Consider the following 18,167-nt stretch of genomic DNA (forward strand, 5'->3'; position numbering starts at 1 on the left):
TGCTATGTATCATTTTTGACCCCATCTCTCAATGGTGAAGAATCACTTTAAAAATTCGAAGAGCCGGATCCAAATCCGAATCTTCACCAAAATCTAATCATTTCGTCCTTGGAGAAAGTTGTAGTCCACAACTGATATTTTGTTCACAAACGGCCAGACAGACAGGGGTGGAAACAACCTCCATCCACCTTTGGTGGTGGAGGTAACAAGGCACAAATATGGCAGATTTCATGTTCAAAGCTTTTATTTCAACTCCAAAGTCAAGCCTGTGCAAATAAATGGATTAACGGTATTCCTAAACATGGAGAATGGTTAAAAGAATGAATATACAAGCAACTTTAATGGAATGGTCAATTTCAATTGGGAATAGGAAGGAAGGAATGAAAGCAGAAATGAAGTGTTGCGAATCCATGGAAGTTGCCAAAAATTAACCACGATAATACGACAATAAAAGGGGAACAGAACCTGGAGACTTTCTTCAAAGCTGTATCAACAAAAAGTCTGTTGATGCAGGTTAAAGAAAATGCATCAACAGACTTTCTTCGATCAGGTCTTCAACCTTCGTCGTCACCATCTTCTTCAAACTCGCCCTCGTCATCTGCAGTAGCCTCTTGGTACTGCTGGTACTCGGAGACGAGATCATTCATGTTGCTCTCGGCCTCAGTGAACTCCATCTCATCCATTCCTTCACCAGTGTACCAATGGAGGAAGGCCTTGCGGCGGAACATGCATGTAAATTGCTCCGAGATACGCTTGAATAGCTCCTGGATGGCTGTGCTGTTTCCGATGAAGGTGCCAGACATCTTGAGGCCACGTGGCGGGATGTCGCACACGGCGGTTTTCACATTGTTCGGGATCCACTCCACAAAGTAGCTGCTGTTCTTATTCTGCACGTTAAGCATCTGCTCATCCACCTCTTTCATCGACATTCGTCCACGGAAGATGGCTGCCACAGTAAGGTAGCGACCATGGCGCGGATCACAGGCAGCCATCATGTTTTTTGCATCAAACATCTGTTGAGTGAGTTCGGGCACAGTCAGTGCACGGTATTGCTGGCTTCCACGGGACGTGAGTGGTGCGAAACCTGGAATGAAGAAGTGGAGGCGTGGGAATGGCACCATGTTGACAGCTAGTTTGCGCAAGTCTGCATTGAGCTGCCCAGGAAAGCGCAGGCAGGTGGTCACTCCGCTCATGGTAGCTGAAACCAGGTGGTTCAGGTCACCGTAGGTCGGAGTACTGAGTTTGAGAGTGCGGAAGCAGATATCATAAAGGGCTTCGTTGTCGATGCAGAACGTCTCATCGGTGTTCTCAACCAGCTGGTGCACCGATAGGGTAGCATTGTAGGGCTCCACCACGGTATCGCTCACTTTGGGAGAGGGAACCACGCTGAAGGTGTTCATGATGCGGTCAGGGTATTCCTCACGGATCTTGCTGATAAGCAGTGTGCCCATTCCTGAACCTGTGCCTCCACCTAGTGAATGGGTCAACTGGAATCCCTGTAGGCAGTCGCAGCTTTCAGCCTCTTTCCGCACCACATCCAGCACCGAATCCACCAGCTCTGCACCTTCTGTGTAGTGCCCCTTTGCCCAGTTGTTACCAGCACCACTCTGACCTATGTACAATTAAAGTGGAATACAATGAAGTAACATACATTTATATTTCATTTAGATCTAAAATAAGTAAGATTTGTCTTAAACGTGTATATTATGGACAGAGGTGGGGGTTGGGAGGGAGGAGAAGAGGGGGAAGATCCATGGGTATAAAAATGAGAAAATGGAAACCCTACTAAGGCACGGGACACCATTTTGACCATCCATAATGAGTAGAGTGCGAAGTCATTTTAATAGAGGATCTCCTTGTACCTCAATCACAGCCCAGAGCCCTTATTCCAATTTATCCTACCAGTTAGAGGGTGAGTAGCTCTGCCATTTCTCACCTAGTTCATTCACATTTTGTTAGGCATTAGTAAACAGAATTAGCCTTCACCTCATCCCACAATGGCTTCGTTTGGTTAAGATCAGTTTATGGCCAGGCACTCCTTCAGTTGTTTCTCCACCCAGACCCTGAAATAATAATTAAACCATTTGTAGCTACACTCATCTATCCACAAAAAAAAAAAAAGAGACAACACATTTTAAGCCCCAAGATGCCCAATCACTGCACCACATTGCAGCCTGTATGCAGTTGCTATTTTACAGCATTCCATGTCATGCAATTCTCCAAATTGTATTGATGCCTCAAAACAAGTGGACATGGGCATCCTCAACAACTGGAATGGCAAGCAATGGTTCAGGTACCTATGGTCGGATAGTGCAGGTACAACATGCAAAACAACAAAGAGCAATCAGATTACAGACCCTCGCCAGTATGTATCTTAGTGTTTAAGGCTTTTGTCTTAAAACAAATATGGCGGCCAAACCACATAACCAATGACATCATTGTTTGTTTTTTCTCCACCAATTTATCCCGAGATGATGCTCAGGAAATTTCATCTTGATCGGATTAAGTTTTGTACTTGTTGAATGACATCATAATGGAGGCACCTATGACATCATTAACCTGCCACATGACCTCTGACATCATAATTATTTAAAAATTCTACAGGTGGAGGCAAACCTATGGTGAAAAATTCCTGTGAATCAGACCAACGGTTGCAGAGAAAAATCACATTTATTGTGTGGACAAACAAAAAGAGACAAACTGACTCGAATGCAATACCCTCTCCCCTGGCGAGGGTAAATATCTGGCGAGGTAGGTTTTCCAGATAAAATATCGATATTATAGAATGTATTGCCCGAGAGTTCATTGAAAAACAATCACAGCAATGCAATACGACACACACACTCACCAAAGACAAAGTTGTCAGGCCTGAAAATTTGCCCAAAAGGACCCGAACGCACAGAGTCCATGGTTCCCGGCTCAAGGTCCACCAGCACGGCCCGTGGTACATATTTCCCACCTGCAACATTCAACAACATATTTAGCTTCAAAATAAAAAGAAAGAACATACTCCAAACCAGAAACCAACATCAACTTTTCCCTCCAATTTATCAACTTCGTTATGAATGTTCACGATGCATCCGAGTGCTTTGGGGATTCAGAATACTCCACAATCAATTTCAAAATATCTAAAAGCATAAGGTTGCTTTTTCTCAGAGATGGATATCAATCGGAATTGAGTATTATGGTTTCCCCCTGCATCCTCCAAACCACTGTAAAAATGCTACAATTAAATTACACCAATTGGGCCAGAGTGGTTATTTTAACTGGGCTAACAACAGAGTTGTTATTTTTGAAGACTATGTAAGCAAACATTTTGGTACCAAAATCCCACAATGTTTTCTCACGGCAGTTTTCTTTCCAATTCTAAATCTTTAACATGCAGTAAAAGTTTCCAAATTGACAAGTTTTATAAATGCCAGAAATGAGCTGAATGGAATGAAGAGATTGCACCATCGAGAGAGCATTCTTTAACGAGAACGGCCCTCAGTGGAGCACCAGGCTGCACAGTTTATATTTATTTTTCACACACTGCTCAAGCTCGCCTCTGCCAGGCTGCACAGGGTATGTTTTATATCCCACTGATAGGCCAGATCTGGATTCGGACCTGAACCAAAATCTAATCGGCTTATTCTTGTCACCTACTACCCAACTCGTCCACCAAGTTTAGTCATTACTGGTCCACAACATTTTAAAATAGGTTATATGATCACTTTCCATGCTTTCCACGGTGTGTACCCTGGTTAGAATAGGTACACCGTATCCCTGCGTGTCGTAAGAGGCGACTAAGAGGCTTGGCGTCAGGAAGGGCATCCGGCCATAAAAACATTGCCTCAAAAAGAGAACCATGACAATTACAACTACATATGGGCAGGGTACAGCCTGAAGTGGAGATCGGTTTCTGAGGTTTGGGACATGGAATGTAGGGACAATGACAGGGAGATCAGGAGAAGTGGTGGAAGTATTGATCAGAAGAAGAGTGGACATGTGTTGTGTGCAAGAGACGAGATGGAAGGGAAGTGGTGTGAGAATGGTGAAGGGTAGGCAGGGACAGAAATACAAGTTTGTGTGGCAAGGGTGCCCGGAGGGCATGAATGGTGTTGGTGTCCTGTTTTCTGAGAAGTTTGTAGACAGTGTGGTGAGTGTGACGAGAGTGAGTGATAGGTTGATGATGGTGAAAATGATTGGAAAGCTCTTGGTGAACGTCATCTCGGGATATGCTCCGCAGGTTGGTCGAAACGATGAAGAGAAGGACAAGTTCTGGTGTGCGATAGAAAAGCTGATGGAAAACGTAAAAGATGAAGTTGTTGTGGTAGGAGGAGACCTAAATGGACATGTGGGAAGGAGTATGGATGGTTTTGAGGGAGTTAATGGGGGTTATGGATATGTTGTGAGAAATGGAGAAGGTGAAAGGATTTTGGAGTTTGCTAATGGAGCTGATTTGTTGATTTGTAATACTCAGTTCCAGAAAGAGGATAATAAGCTTGTTACATACACGTCAGATGGGTCGACGACAACTGTTGACTACCTGATGGTGCGTAGGCGAGATAGGGGGCACCTCCGGGACACAAAGGTGATCCCGGGGGAGGAGGCCATTTCACAGCACCACTTGGTTGTCTGCGACATAAGGATGAAATGTGCGAGGAGAGCTCGGCGGGTGAAGTACCAACCGAGAATGAAGGTGTGGAGGTTGAAAGAGGTGACAGTAAGGGAGGCATTAAAAGAGAGGCTGAGTAGGGTAGAGGATGATGTGGTTGAGCTTGAACGTGGTTGGATGTCAATGAAAGAGTCTGTTGGGAGCCGTTGGTGAGGTATGTGGATGGACAAAAGGACCACCGAGGCACTCGGAAACATGGTGGTGGGATGATGAAGTTGGAAAGAGGATTGACGAGAAGAGGAAGAAGTTCAAGGAGTGGCAGAAGGCGAAGGGTACGGGAGCAGAAAAAGCAGAGCATGAAAGTTATAAGGCAGCCAAGAAGGCTGCAAAGAAAGAGGGAGCAAAGGCGCAGAAGGCATGTAGGAAAATGTTCGGAGAACGCTTGGATTCGGAAGAGGGTCAGAGAGGGGTATTCAGGATTGCAATGCAGATAGCAAAAGGTGTGATGTGATGGGGGTGAGTTGCTTGAAGGATGAAGTGGGACAAATCGTTGTGGACCCAGATAGAATTAAAGGAAGATGGAAAAGATGTATGGAAATGCTGTTGAATACAGAGAATAAATGGGATGGCAACAGAGAGTAACCCAGTTTTAGGACCGGCAGAGAAGATAACTGAGAAGGAAGTTGAGGAAGCGATAAAAGCAATTAAGAGTAGAAAAGCGGGAGGACCGACGGGAGTTGTGGGAGATATGTTGAAGACAGCAGGAAGTTGGGGTGTGAAGAGAATGGCAGAGATCTGTAATCTGTTGGTGAAAGAAGTCGCATTCCAGTGGATTGGGAACCGAGTACCCTCGTCCCTCTATACAAGGGGAAAGGTGACGCTCTGGACTGTGGCTCGTACCGAGCGATAAAGTTATTGGAGCATGGAATGAAGGTATTGGCGAGGAGGATAAGGAAGAAGGTGAAGATCGACGAAATGCAGTTTGGATTTATGCCAGGAAGAGGAACGACAGACGTGCTCTTTATTGTGAGGCAGTTGCAGGAGAAGTACGTGGAGAAGAGGAAGAAGTTGTTTCTTGGGTTTGTTGATCTGGAGAAAGCATTCGATTTGGTTCCACGCGAAGTATTGACATGGGCATTGAGGAAGTTAGAAGTGGAGGAATGGTTGATCAGAGTTGTGATGGCAATGTACAAAAGAGCGCGCACAGCTGTAAGGACGAAGGACGGAAACAGTGGTGAGTTTGAGGTGAAGGTGGGAGTGCATCAACGGTCGGTACTAAGTCCACTACTATTTGTAGCTGTGATGGAGGTGCTGGCTCAGACCGTAAAGGAGGGTTTACCGTGGGAGTTGTTGCATGCAGATGATCTGGTGTTGATTGCAGAAAGCATGGATGGACTGAAGGAAAAGATGAACGAGTGGAAGGAATGTATTGAGACAAAAGGTCTGAAGGTGAATATAGGAAAGACGAAGGTGATGGCAAGTGGTAAAGCATGTGGTGAGGTGGAAAGAACTGGGAAGTGGCCATGTGCTGTGTGCAGGTAGGGTGTCGGAGTGAACTCCATTCAATGTACAATGTGCGCTCAGTGGGTTCATCAAAAATGTAGTGGTCTGAGAGTGTCATTAACCAGTGTGGCAGCTACATTCAAATGTAAGGTGTGCACAGAGGGAGCTGCAGATGGAGGAAATGTTGTCGGATCTTGGAGACGGCGTGAAGCTGGAAGGTGTGAAAACATTTTGCTACCTCGGAAACATGCTGAATGGAGAAGGTGGATCAGACTCGGCAACGGTTGCTCGAGTGAGATGTGCATGGAAGAAGTTTCGGGAACTGAATGGCGTGCTGAGGGGAGTGTCGTTGAAGCTGAAGGGAAAGGTGTATGCTGCATGTGTGAGAAGTGTTATGATTTATGGGAAGGAGACATGGGTAATGAACGTAGAGCAGCAACGAAGGTTGGAAAGGGTGGAAATGCGAATGGTTCGACGGATGTGCAGAGTATCATTGAGAGGAAGACAAATGATGAATTGCGAAAGATGATGGGAATAGAGCCTGTGATTGATGCTGTGAAGAGGAACAGGTTGAGATGGTTTGGTCATGTGTTGAGGAAGGATGAAAGTGACTGGTTGAGAAGAGTGATGGAAATGAATGTGGAAGGAAGTAGAGGACGGGGAAGACCGAGAAAGACTTGGCTAAAGATGGTGGAAGAAGAAATGCGGGCAAGGGGGTTAACAAGGAGAGATGCAGAAAATAGGGCAAAATGGAAAAGATTGTCATGGGGACCGCAAGGACAACCCCCGCTCTAGCAGGGAAAATGGCGTTAAAATGCATGTTGTTGTTTGTTGTTGATCACTTTCCACGCCGATCTCTCAATTGTGCAGAATCACTTAAATTAAATAATTCTCGTATCCGAATCCATACTCAGATCTTCACCAAAATCGAATCAATTCATCTGTCACACACTCAACTGGTCCACCAAGTTTCATCCAAGTCTGTCCATAACTTTTTGAGATATCATGCAATGTATCGGTTTTAGCCCAATCACTCAATAGTGAAGGATAACTTTAAAAATTATTGGATCTGGATTTGAATCTTCACCAAAATTGAATCGTCATGGAACAAATAAACGAGCGTTTGTTTTTAAAATCATGTTTCCCACATCCTCAAAACCAGCACACACTGCTCAAGCTTAGTGATTGGTTTGGGTTCTTGTCACATGATGAATCAGACACAGCCTAAAACAATGAATCAGTAAAGTTGTTAGATCCTCCACTACCAGGAGAATGATAGCATGTGTGAGAGGGCAAGGCTGCACAACCTGAGGCTTCATTGTAGTACACATTGATTCTTTGAAGCTGCAAGTCACTGTCACCATGGTAACTGCCGGTGGGATCAACGCCGTGCTCATCGCTGATGACCTCCCAGAACTGTATCAGAAGGTACAGAAAATTACAGAAGAGAAAGACCCAGGCAATATACATTTGATGCGAGGCAATACAATATACAAGCGTTACGCCTAGGTCCCCCGTCGGGGAAGTGATGCGAGTTGACAGTGGAAGACGCAAGGCGGCCATCTTGGATTTTGACGTGGCGACCCAATTTTCAATAGCATTCTCCCTTATGCCGAGATACACCCACACACCAGATTAGAAGTTGGTACTTCACTTATTTTTCAAGATATTGCACTCACAAGGTTCAGACATACATGGCGGCGGCCATCTTTGATTTTGACGTCACGACCCAATTTTCAATAGCGTTCTTCCTTATGCGTAGATACACCCACACACCAGATCAGACGTTAGTAGTTCGTTTATTTTTCAAGATATTTTGCTCAAGGTTCAGCCATATATATGGTGGTGGCCATCTTGGATTTTGACGTGGCGACCCAATTTCAATAGCGTTCTTCCTTATGCCTAGATACACCCACATACCAAATTAGAAGTTGGTACTTCACTTATTTTTCAAGATATTCCACTCAAGGTTCAGACAAACATGGCGGTGGCCATCTTGGATTTTGACGTGGCGACCCATTTTCAATAGCGTACTTCCTTATGCGTAGATACACCCACACACCAAATTAGAAGTTGGTACTTCGCTTATTTTTCAAGATATTCCACTCACAAGGTTCAGACAAACATGGCGGTGGCCATCTTGGATTTTGACGTGGCGACCCATTTTCAATAGCGTTCTTCCTTATGCCGAGATACACCCACACACCAAATTAGAAATTGGTACTTCGCTTATTTTTCAAGATATTCCGCTCACAAGGTTCAGACATACATGGCGGTGGCCATCTTGGATTGTATGATGCAGATGTATGAAAGTAGTGGAGACAGGAAAACAAGATCAATCAATCTGTATACGGTCAGACAAAAGCATGCATTCCGTGTCAGTCACTTGGTGAGTGACAGTAGAAAGACCCCAACGTTTTTCTTCTGTGATCGAATACGTTGATTTCACACGTTTTAGACGAGAGTATCTCGTTTGTACAACTTTCTGAATGAAGGCCCCACATGAACGCAATAGCATACCCAAAGAAAAAATTAAAATGAGGAAATGGAGGAATTGGTGCCAATTAATTATTATTCCCACACGGAACAGAGGGAACATTTGGTCAGCAGTCCACTTCAAAAGTGTGGATATTTAAAATCCTATTGTATCCTTGTCAAACAAGCATCAAGGCGCAGCCATACTCCAACTTCCCTTTGACTACTTCTTGTCCAACCATGGCCGTAGCTCCACTGAATGTAGTCAAAACTGTAGGGTACAATCTATTTGATAAAAATGCAAATTCGGTAGATTTCGTCTTTGATCCCACCCTATTTCAATCATATTTCATACAGTGGGTGGGAGAATAAAAATTGCAGTCAAATGAAGAGGGAAGGGGCGAGTTAAAGAGAAAACGAACGGAGGTTGCCGAATGTGGCGCCTTTGTCCAAAGCATTCGCGATTAAAATTCCAGTCATGCGAGGTGAGGCACGGGAAGGCACGAGTGGGTGGAGAAACTGCTGCGGATCAGACATTCGACACAAACCTTCACATTACATTAACAATTTTGAGATGCAGATCCGAAGAACCCATCACAGATAAAAATACAATAACGATAATAATAATAATAAGGACGAACAAAGAAAAATTGATCGCCTTCATGTATTCGTTTTTCCTCCAATTTCACCGCAAGGCGTAAATTCATTCACACAAAGAACTTTGCCGCAGGACGCCGCCATTGGGCCTATCATGCCTGCACTGCACCAACCGCAGAATCCATAACCATCCGTCCACACACGAGCTACCTCAAAATTCCTGCCAATATCCCCATACCCCTCCACGTCCAATAAATCCTTGTGCATATCCAATTTGCATGTAGACCTATCTGCTCCCTCCACTGCCACTACCTTTCCAGCAAGACCATTCCATGCATCAAAATCTCCCACTGAAAGACTCCTGCCTTAAAACTGACCCAACACTCATCTTCTTTACCCTCAAGCTATGGCCTCTGGTCCCAACACCGTCCACTGCACCAATCTCGTCCACACCCTTCATTGTATTAAACGTGTACCTTGCAATCACTTCCTTTCCAATATATAAAGTCCCATCTGCCTCAAACATTTATCATAGCTTCGTCGAGCTCGGCCCAGAATCAAACTTGTATCCTTGTGTTGAACCCTCTATGGCAGTCATGTCCTTCCTCGGATGTCGTAAACAAAATTGCACACACTATTCCAGATCAGGCCTCACTACATCCCTTTACAATGTTAAAACTACCTCTTGATTTACAATATATCCCCATACGAATACATATAAGAAATTCAATTCAACTGCAGAGCTTAGATAATTAAATAATAACAGGCTTAGGTTTGTAACACGAGTAACAAAAAGATACTGTTTTTAATCCATCTCAACAAAAGCTCAACTTTAATCGTTGCCAAAGCTCAACTGGGATAGTTATTTTTCCTTATACCAGTTGCGATGTCCATAACACAAATTTAATTTGGCTGAAGAGCTTTCGGATAATCCTCAGTTATTATAATTCACGGACCAGTGTTTGTGCGTTTGTTACGCTACTCCTACGTCCTGGGCATATGACAACCAGACTTGTTACATAGGATCAGCATTATCCCAATTAGTGTGTCGGGTTTTTTAAAATCTTTGCCGGTGGTATTTGGGGTGGATGGGGGGGGAGGGGAGGGAGGAACGCAAATTCTCTATGCAAATGTGTTTCGTGCAGCGCAATACCCTCTCCCACCTGGAGATGGCAAGTCCCCACCCTTTACAGTCCAGTATTCCTGTCCCCACGTTTTCCAGTGCAGTGAGGCGTTGTGAATGAAAAAGACGTAGGCATCTTTTTGCCTCATGCCTGTAACCCAGGGTTTTTTTTTTTTTGTGGAGCATGTTTTTGTTACAATACATGCATTTAACCCGGTGCACCCCCCCCCCCCCCCCTCGAGAGTGAGTGAGTGAGGCAGCTGTCCAAATAGAGGTATACACGTCAGAAGAACATGTATGCTTGAAACAATATCGCCCATAGGGCAGGTGCTCCACCAGTTTTATATAACAGGCTTAGGTTTTTAACATTAACGATGAGCAATGCGAGTGGCAAGAACCTGATGAGAAAAATCATTTTAGGATTTTCATGGCAGCTGCTGGTGAACCGTTTAATGTCAACATCATGTGATATAACACCAAGGATCATATAACACCAATATGTCAAAACACCAAGTTTGCAAAACCATTTCATGTCATAACATCGTAATGCAACCACCTATGCTACGAATACTTGCTTCTGCATTTCCTAAAATTCCGTCACTGTTGGTTTACCCACAATGCGTCTCTTAATATTCCATTGTCTGCTACAATATAATGATTATTAAATGCATACAGGATGTACATGTACTAGACAATAAAGGCTTATACTAACTTTCATAAAAATTGCCTTAAAAGGTAAATATAAATAAATAAAAAGCCGACCATCTTACCTCATCTACCAATTATCCTGTGCATTCCTCAATGGAATCCTCTTGCACTCAATCCTTTGCTTACACCTTGTCCATCAAAATAATGGTTTGCTATTTGGTTAAATATTCTCAGCTATTAACTTTTCGCATTCCCTTTTGGCCTGCAGTTATTTTCCAAACGAGTCTGTTTGCTCCTATATTAATGCTAATCAGATTCTACTCCTGCTATTTTGTATTCAGCACAAGGCATCATTGCGGGAGCGCCGTGGCTGGGCCACTGATGCAATAGCCTCTGCTGGTTAGGGCAGAAATTTCGAATTTGCCAAGGGTGCCGGCGATAGCTTGCCTACTCTTCGCGAAGGACACCCTTGGATCTTTAACGTCCATCAACTAATGCCGACAAACAGAATTCCCAGTTTAACATCCAACCGAGGGACGACAGCCATTTTGCATGCTTTATAGAATAGACTATATTCCACTGCACCAAGGATGTCTGACACACCCATTGATGAATCTCCCTGCCTTGAAACACTGGGATGACAGTTTATAACCGGGTCTGGATTCAAACCCAGGCTACACAGCTTGGAAGCGAGTGTGCATACCTCCTACCCATCCTGCCAGCCCCCATTTTGTATTGAATGAATGACATCCTTATCGACACTGCGTTGGCCAACCTCTGCTCCATCACCCTGGGGCATTTTCCATGAGCAAGCAGCTCGCTTGATTGAGAGAGTTCAAGCAAGCACTCTACCGGAACGGAGTGCTCGGCACCGCTTAACATGGCCGCCTCCATGTGAACAACGCTATTGTGGAACTCGAGCAAATGCCATCTGGGCCGTCGTTTTCACTTTTACTCGATCCTTTGGTGACAACTTCTCCAAACTTATTTATTGTACTAGCAGCGGCTTTGAAGTACGAGGAGGGAAATAAATATAAATAAATGGAGAGTCAGAAGGAGGCGCCTCTCTCTCGGGAGAGCTTCTGAACAATCCTCTTCAAGAAGTTCTGTCACTCAAGCTTTTGGGCCTCACTATCTGCCATGATCTTTCCTGGGAAAACCACATTTCAAATCTGGCCTCCAAAGCCAGTCGCCGACTGGGCATCCTTCGTCATGCGAAGTCCTTCCTTGGCACACCTGAGCTCCTCACCACATACAAGGCTTTCATCCGCAGCTCAATGGAATACTGCTCTCCCCTCTGGGCCGGTGCTCCTGCCTCACACCGAGCTCGTCTTCACGCTGTTGAAACCAAAGCTTTCAGAATCATTGGAATCTTCCGCGATGAAGCTAACTCCGAGGGCCTTTCACTCACTCACTCACCACAGGCAGGTAGGTAGTCTTTCTGTCTTCTACCGACTTCTCTCCGGCCGAGCTCCCCCAGCTCTATCCGCCAAATATTCCTACAGGACGCACAAAATCTGCCAGCAACCCCATCATGGTGAAACTGCCAAAATTAAGACTCTGCTCACCTTCACTCTTTCATTCCTCTTTTCTCCCACCTCTGGAACAAACTCACCCTCTTCAATCCCTCTCCTCCCTCCAGGTCTTTAAAACAGCTGTTCACCACCATCTGTTATCTTCCCCCATCCAAAACCTTGATCTTTTCTACCCCCGTTAAAACCACAAATCCACAACATTCAATCCCCAACTTCTTTCCTGAAATTCCTAGTAGTGTTTGTTTGCTTAATACTATGTACCCCTCCCTGCTCCCCCAGCCCTCCCCCTTCCACAGATATACCGATGTCCCTGTTCTCTACTGTTGTTGCGCTTGTGTGCTTCCCTCTTTCCCCCTCCCTTCATTGTACGTTTTATGTGTCTGTGCATGTTTTCATGTTCAATGTGTTGGATCTTGTATGAGCCTCTGATTCCGTATACAAAATATATACAGTCACGTGAAAAAGTAAGTACACCCCATGTAAAGTTTTGACTTTTTCAACATATTTCAACATACAGCTATTTGATCTTCATTTCAATAATATTGATAGATAAAGGTGATATAATATAACAAATATCATGAAACATTTACATTTTGAAGTCCATTGTATAATTTAAATAAACAAATGCAAATTTCGCATGTGGAAAAAGTAAGTACACCCTTGGCTCGAATAGGTGGTATTGCCCCCTTTGGCAGAAACAACCTCAAGTAAGCGTTTCTTATAACTGTCTACCAGTCTGACATCGACGGAGAAATTTTTGCCCACTCCTCGCAGAATTATTTCAGCTGTGCGATGTTTGAGGGGTTTCTTGCGTGCACAGCTCGTTTCAAATCCCCTCAACATCTCGATGGGATTTAGATCCAGGCTTTGACTTGGCCATTCCAGAACCCTCCATTTCTTTCTTTTCAGCCATTCCTTGGTGGATTTACTGGTATGTTTAGGGTCATTGTCATGTTGCAAGGTCCACCTTCGGTTGAGCTTCAACTTTTCGACAGATGGCCTCACATTATCCTCAAGCACCCTCTGGTACAATGAAGAATTCATAGTGGATTCTATGATGGTGAGCTGCCCAGGCCCTGATGCAGCAAAGCTGCCCCAAGCCATAATATTTCCACCACCATGCTTTACAGTTGGTATCAGGTTCTTGTGGTCAAATGCTGTCTTTGGTTTTCGCCAAACATGTCGTCTGGTACTGTGGCCAAATAACTCTACCTTTGACTCATCTGTCCATTGTTCAGAGATTGTCCAGAGCACATTGTTCCAGAAGTGCTGGTCTTTGCCTAGGTGTTCATTGGCAAACTTTAGTCTTGCCCTGATGTTCTTTCTGGACAGCAAAGGTTTCCTCCTGGCACACCTCCCATGTAGATCAAATTTGTGCAGCCTCTTTCTAATGATAGACTCGTGCACTTTGACATCAACAGTGGCAAGGGCTACCTGTAGGTCCCATGATGACATTCCGGGGTTCTTAGAGACTTATTTCAGCATCTTGCGGTCTGCTCTCAGGCTGAACTTGCTAGGGCGGCCTGGCCTGAAGAAGTTGGCAGTTGTTTGGAATCTTCTCCACTTTAAAAATATACTATAGATATATAAAGCTATACTATAGATATACCACCTCCCCCCCCATTCCCACACCTCCTCCCCCCAAGCCCTCTCCCTCTCACAGATCTCCCGATGTCCCTGCTCTCAAATGTTGTGTTTGTGTGCTTACCCTTCTCTCCCCATCTTGTCTACCGCTCCCTCTTTTTATATATTTTGTTTGTCTGATTTGTTTGTGTGATAAATGTTAGCTCTTTCACGAGCCTCGATTATGTATACAAAAAAAAAAAAAATGAAGATCAAATAGCTGTATGTTGAAAAATGTTGAAAAAGTCAAAACTTTATATGGGGTGCACTTACTTTTTCAAGTGACTGTACCTACCACTGTACATGTTGGAGAGGGTTTGCACATTTGTAGCTCTTGAATAATTGGGATGAAAAGTAGAAGTTAAAATATGAAATGCACTTTTCAAATATTATGAATAAATGAATGAATGATCGTTTTTAAGGCCATTTTCCCCGCTGGAGCGGGGGTTAGCCTTGAGGGTCCCATGACAATCATGGTTCCCTATTTGAGGCAATGTTTTTATGGCCGGATGCCCTTCCTGACGCCAACCCTCAGTCGCCTCTTACGACACACAGGGATACGGTGTACCTATTCTAAATCGGGGTACACACCGGGATCATTCATCCCAGTAAGCTGGTACTCAATTTGCCGACCTCAGAAGGATGACAGGCTGAGTCAACCCCCCTGGAATTAATTCAGCGATCGACCGGGATTCGAACCCAGGATCCTAGAGGATCCCAAGCTGGCACCCTAACCACTAAGCCAACACCAGACTACTTTTCAATATTATGAGTAGTATATGAATGAGAAAGAGCAATCAGAGATTGCAGACCCTTGACAAGACGTGTTTCAGTGTTTTTTAGGGCTGTTAAAAGAAACATCGTGGCCGAACCACGTGACCGATTACATTATTTTTTTCTCCACCAATTTATCCCTGGATGATGCTCAAGAAATTTCATCTTGATCGGATGAAGTTTTGTACTTGTCGAATGTCATAATGGAGGCACCTATGACAATTATTAACACATGTTATGCCACATGGAGAGTTCTTTACGAGCCATATCTGAATTTTTTTCTATGCAGCGCTTTGAGATAGAGGTACAATTTTTTTCGGTTTTTCCAAGATGGCGGCCAAACCACGTGACAAATGAAGTCATAATTATAATTACAAAAATTATACAGGTGTAGTTGCACCTATAGTGAAAATTTCCTGTCAATCGGACAATTGCAGATAAAATCACATTTATTCTGTGCGGACAAACAAAGACAGACAGGACTCAAATGCAATACCCTCTCCTCAGGCGAGGGTAACTAGAACGGCACTGTAGAGCGCATACCTCTGCCAGGGTGAACAGTTTGTTTTGTATCCCAGTGATAGGCCAGATCTGGATTCGGACCTGAACCAAAATCGAATGTCTATTCTCGTTACCGAACCCACTCGTCCACCAAGTTTGTCAACTCCTCCATAACTTTTATTTAAATATCATGTTATATATATCGCTTCGACAGATCTCAATGGTGAAAAATCACTTAAGAATTAAATAATTATCGTGTTCGAATCCATATGCAGATCTTCACCAAAATTGAATAGATTAGTTCTTGTCAGATACCTGAACCTCTCCACCAAGTTTTGTCCAAATCCGTGCATAACTTTGAGATATCCTGCTATATATCTTTTTTGGCCCCATCTCCCAAAGGTGAAGAATCACTTTAAAATCCTAGGATCCAGATCCGAATCTGGTCTTCACCAAAATTTAATCATTTCGTCCTTGTCACATACACTACCACTTCGACAAATTTTGGCTGAATCCAACAACTGTATGACATCTTGTTCACAGACAAACAGCCAGACGTGAAAATATAACCTCCATCCACCTTTGGTGGCAGAGGTAAATAGGAGTATACCTCTGCATAAACTCTCATCCTTAATTCATTGGTTGCAGTATTGTTCATTGGTTGTAGTACCCCCGATACAAGGCTCCTCCCATCCTATACAGACCACACCCCTGATACAAGGCTCCTCCCATCCTATACAGACCACACCCCTGATACAAGGCTCCTCATCCTATACAGACCACACCCCTGATACAAGGTCCTCCCATCCTATACAGACCACACCCCTAATGCAAGGCTCCTCCCATCCTATACAGACCACACCCCTGGTACAAAGATCCTTCCATCCTAAACAGACCACACCCCTGATACAAGGTCCTCCCATCCTATACAGACCACACCCCTAATGCAAGGCTCCTCCCATCCTAAACAGTACACACCCCTGGTACAAGGCTCCTCCCATCCAAAACAGAACACACCCCCGATAAAAGGCTCCTCCCATCCTATACAGAACACACCACTGATACAAGGCTTATCCCATACAGAACACACACCCCTGATAAAAGGCTCCTTCCATCCTATACAGAACACCCCCCTGGTACAAGGGTCCTCCCATCCAAAACATAACACCCCCCGATACAACAAGGCTCCTCCCATCCTATACAGAACACACCACCGATACAAGGCTCCTTCCATCCTATACAGAACACTCCTGATACAAGGCTTATCCCATACAGAACACACCCCTGATGCAAGGCTCCTTCCATCCTACACAGAACACACCCCTGATGCAAGGATCCTTCCATCCTAAACAGACCACACCCCTGATACAAGGACCTCACATCCTATTGGCTGGAGGCTTTACAATTCGCGCCATTTGCAGCCGCCACCTTAGATTAAACAACCAGCGTAAACGATGGCGCGAGCTCGCCTGACATTATAATGCCATCGATATTTATGACGTCGTATTTTAATTATCTATATCAAATCACTAGATGTAGTTCTTTTTAATTACTCGAGGTCGTGCTGTTTGCAGACAGAGCTCTCCGCTAATGGCGCGCGCCATCTTGAATGAAAAAACGAGGCAGCATCATGGAAAATGCGATCTTAGTAAAACGATTTATATAGTATATGGAAGGCTTAATTAAGTAGCTCGTTGATCATAGATTACCGACTGTAGACACGCCGCAGTCAAAACGAACAGATCGCGTAATTAACCGAGCTCATCGCTAACGTAATGACAATGGCGCGCGAAAAATTAACGAAAAATGAATTACGATTACACAGGTTCTCACCTTGGCGCCGATTTGGTTTCCGCATTGCCCTACTTGCAGGTGAACGATTTCCCTCATTGTGCAGAAGTCCGAGCACACGTCCTTTCAATCCGCCGTTCACGATCACTCTGGAGGAAGGGCGCGACCACGCCTTACTAGCTTCCGTTGACAATTAAATAAATAAGTCGAGGGGGGCGGGCATTGAATGTTTTTTTTTTTTTTTTTTGCATGTTATTATAATATACTAACAGAGGTTATTATAAATGTACCAACAGAGGTTATTATAATGTACTAAGAGGTTATTATCTTGTCTAACCGCGTTTTGTCAGGGGTGTATTGATTCACCGCGTTTCCTGGGTATTATCATTTGAAGAAAGAAATACTGATTTGTGTTTTAATTACGACTCAGCGCATCGGCAGAAACATCAGCATAGGGCAGAAGCTCCAAAACTATTAGCGTAAAAGGCATATTTTTTGCTCCAAACCCGGGTTATATTTTATTTCCGGGAGCGATGGAAACAGCGGTATTGATGCCTTTACACCGCCCCAGTGGAAATATTTTTTAAAATGAACAATTATACATTTTTAGTATTGTCGTATCCGTATAATGTGCTAAATATTTAGAAACTGCCAATTTCACAAAATCTGGTGCGTAATAAATGTTGGCAAAGAATTTCACAAAATTTAGTTATAACTCAAAAGCGAACAAACAAACACGATTTGAGGTTTATATATTTTTTTATGATTGGATACAAGCATCGAATCCGTCGCTTCGCTGACGGAACTTGAGCAACATGTGCTTCCGTGATGCGCACAGATTGCTGGCGAGATGGAGACATTGCAGCACGTGCTTGTCGATGATGAGCTGCAGCGCGCAGCGGCGTCGCGGTTTGTTTGCTGCTTCGCCGCGCTCAAAATGGCGCCATTGCTGCTCAACAACATCGCGATCAGCAATTCATGTCTTTCTGTCGGGTTTTTG

General features: G+C 44.2%; 1 protein-coding gene across 1 annotated transcript; it reads right to left on the reverse strand.

Annotated features, from left to right (window-relative positions):
- Positions 1-226: 226 nt before the first annotated feature.
- On the reverse strand, positions 227-17,382 carry LOC137439790 (tubulin beta-4B chain-like). The gene is made up of 4 exons (XM_068135887.2): positions 17,210-17,382; positions 7,408-7,516; positions 2,849-2,959; positions 227-1,612 (listed from the first exon to the last, which is right to left on the reverse strand). Exons 1-4 carry the CDS (start codon positions 17,264-17,266, stop codon positions 555-557), a joined length of 1,335 nt encoding a protein of 444 aa, XP_067991988.1. The 5' UTR covers positions 17,267-17,382; the 3' UTR covers positions 227-554.
- Positions 17,383-18,167: the final 785 nt, after the last annotated feature.

Source organism: Myxine glutinosa, chromosome 1 (assembly GCF_964187855.1).
Source record: "Myxine glutinosa chromosome 1, kmMyxGlut1.1, whole genome shotgun sequence".
NCBI classification, from domain to species: Eukaryota; Metazoa; Chordata; class Myxini; order Myxiniformes; family Myxinidae; genus Myxine; species Myxine glutinosa.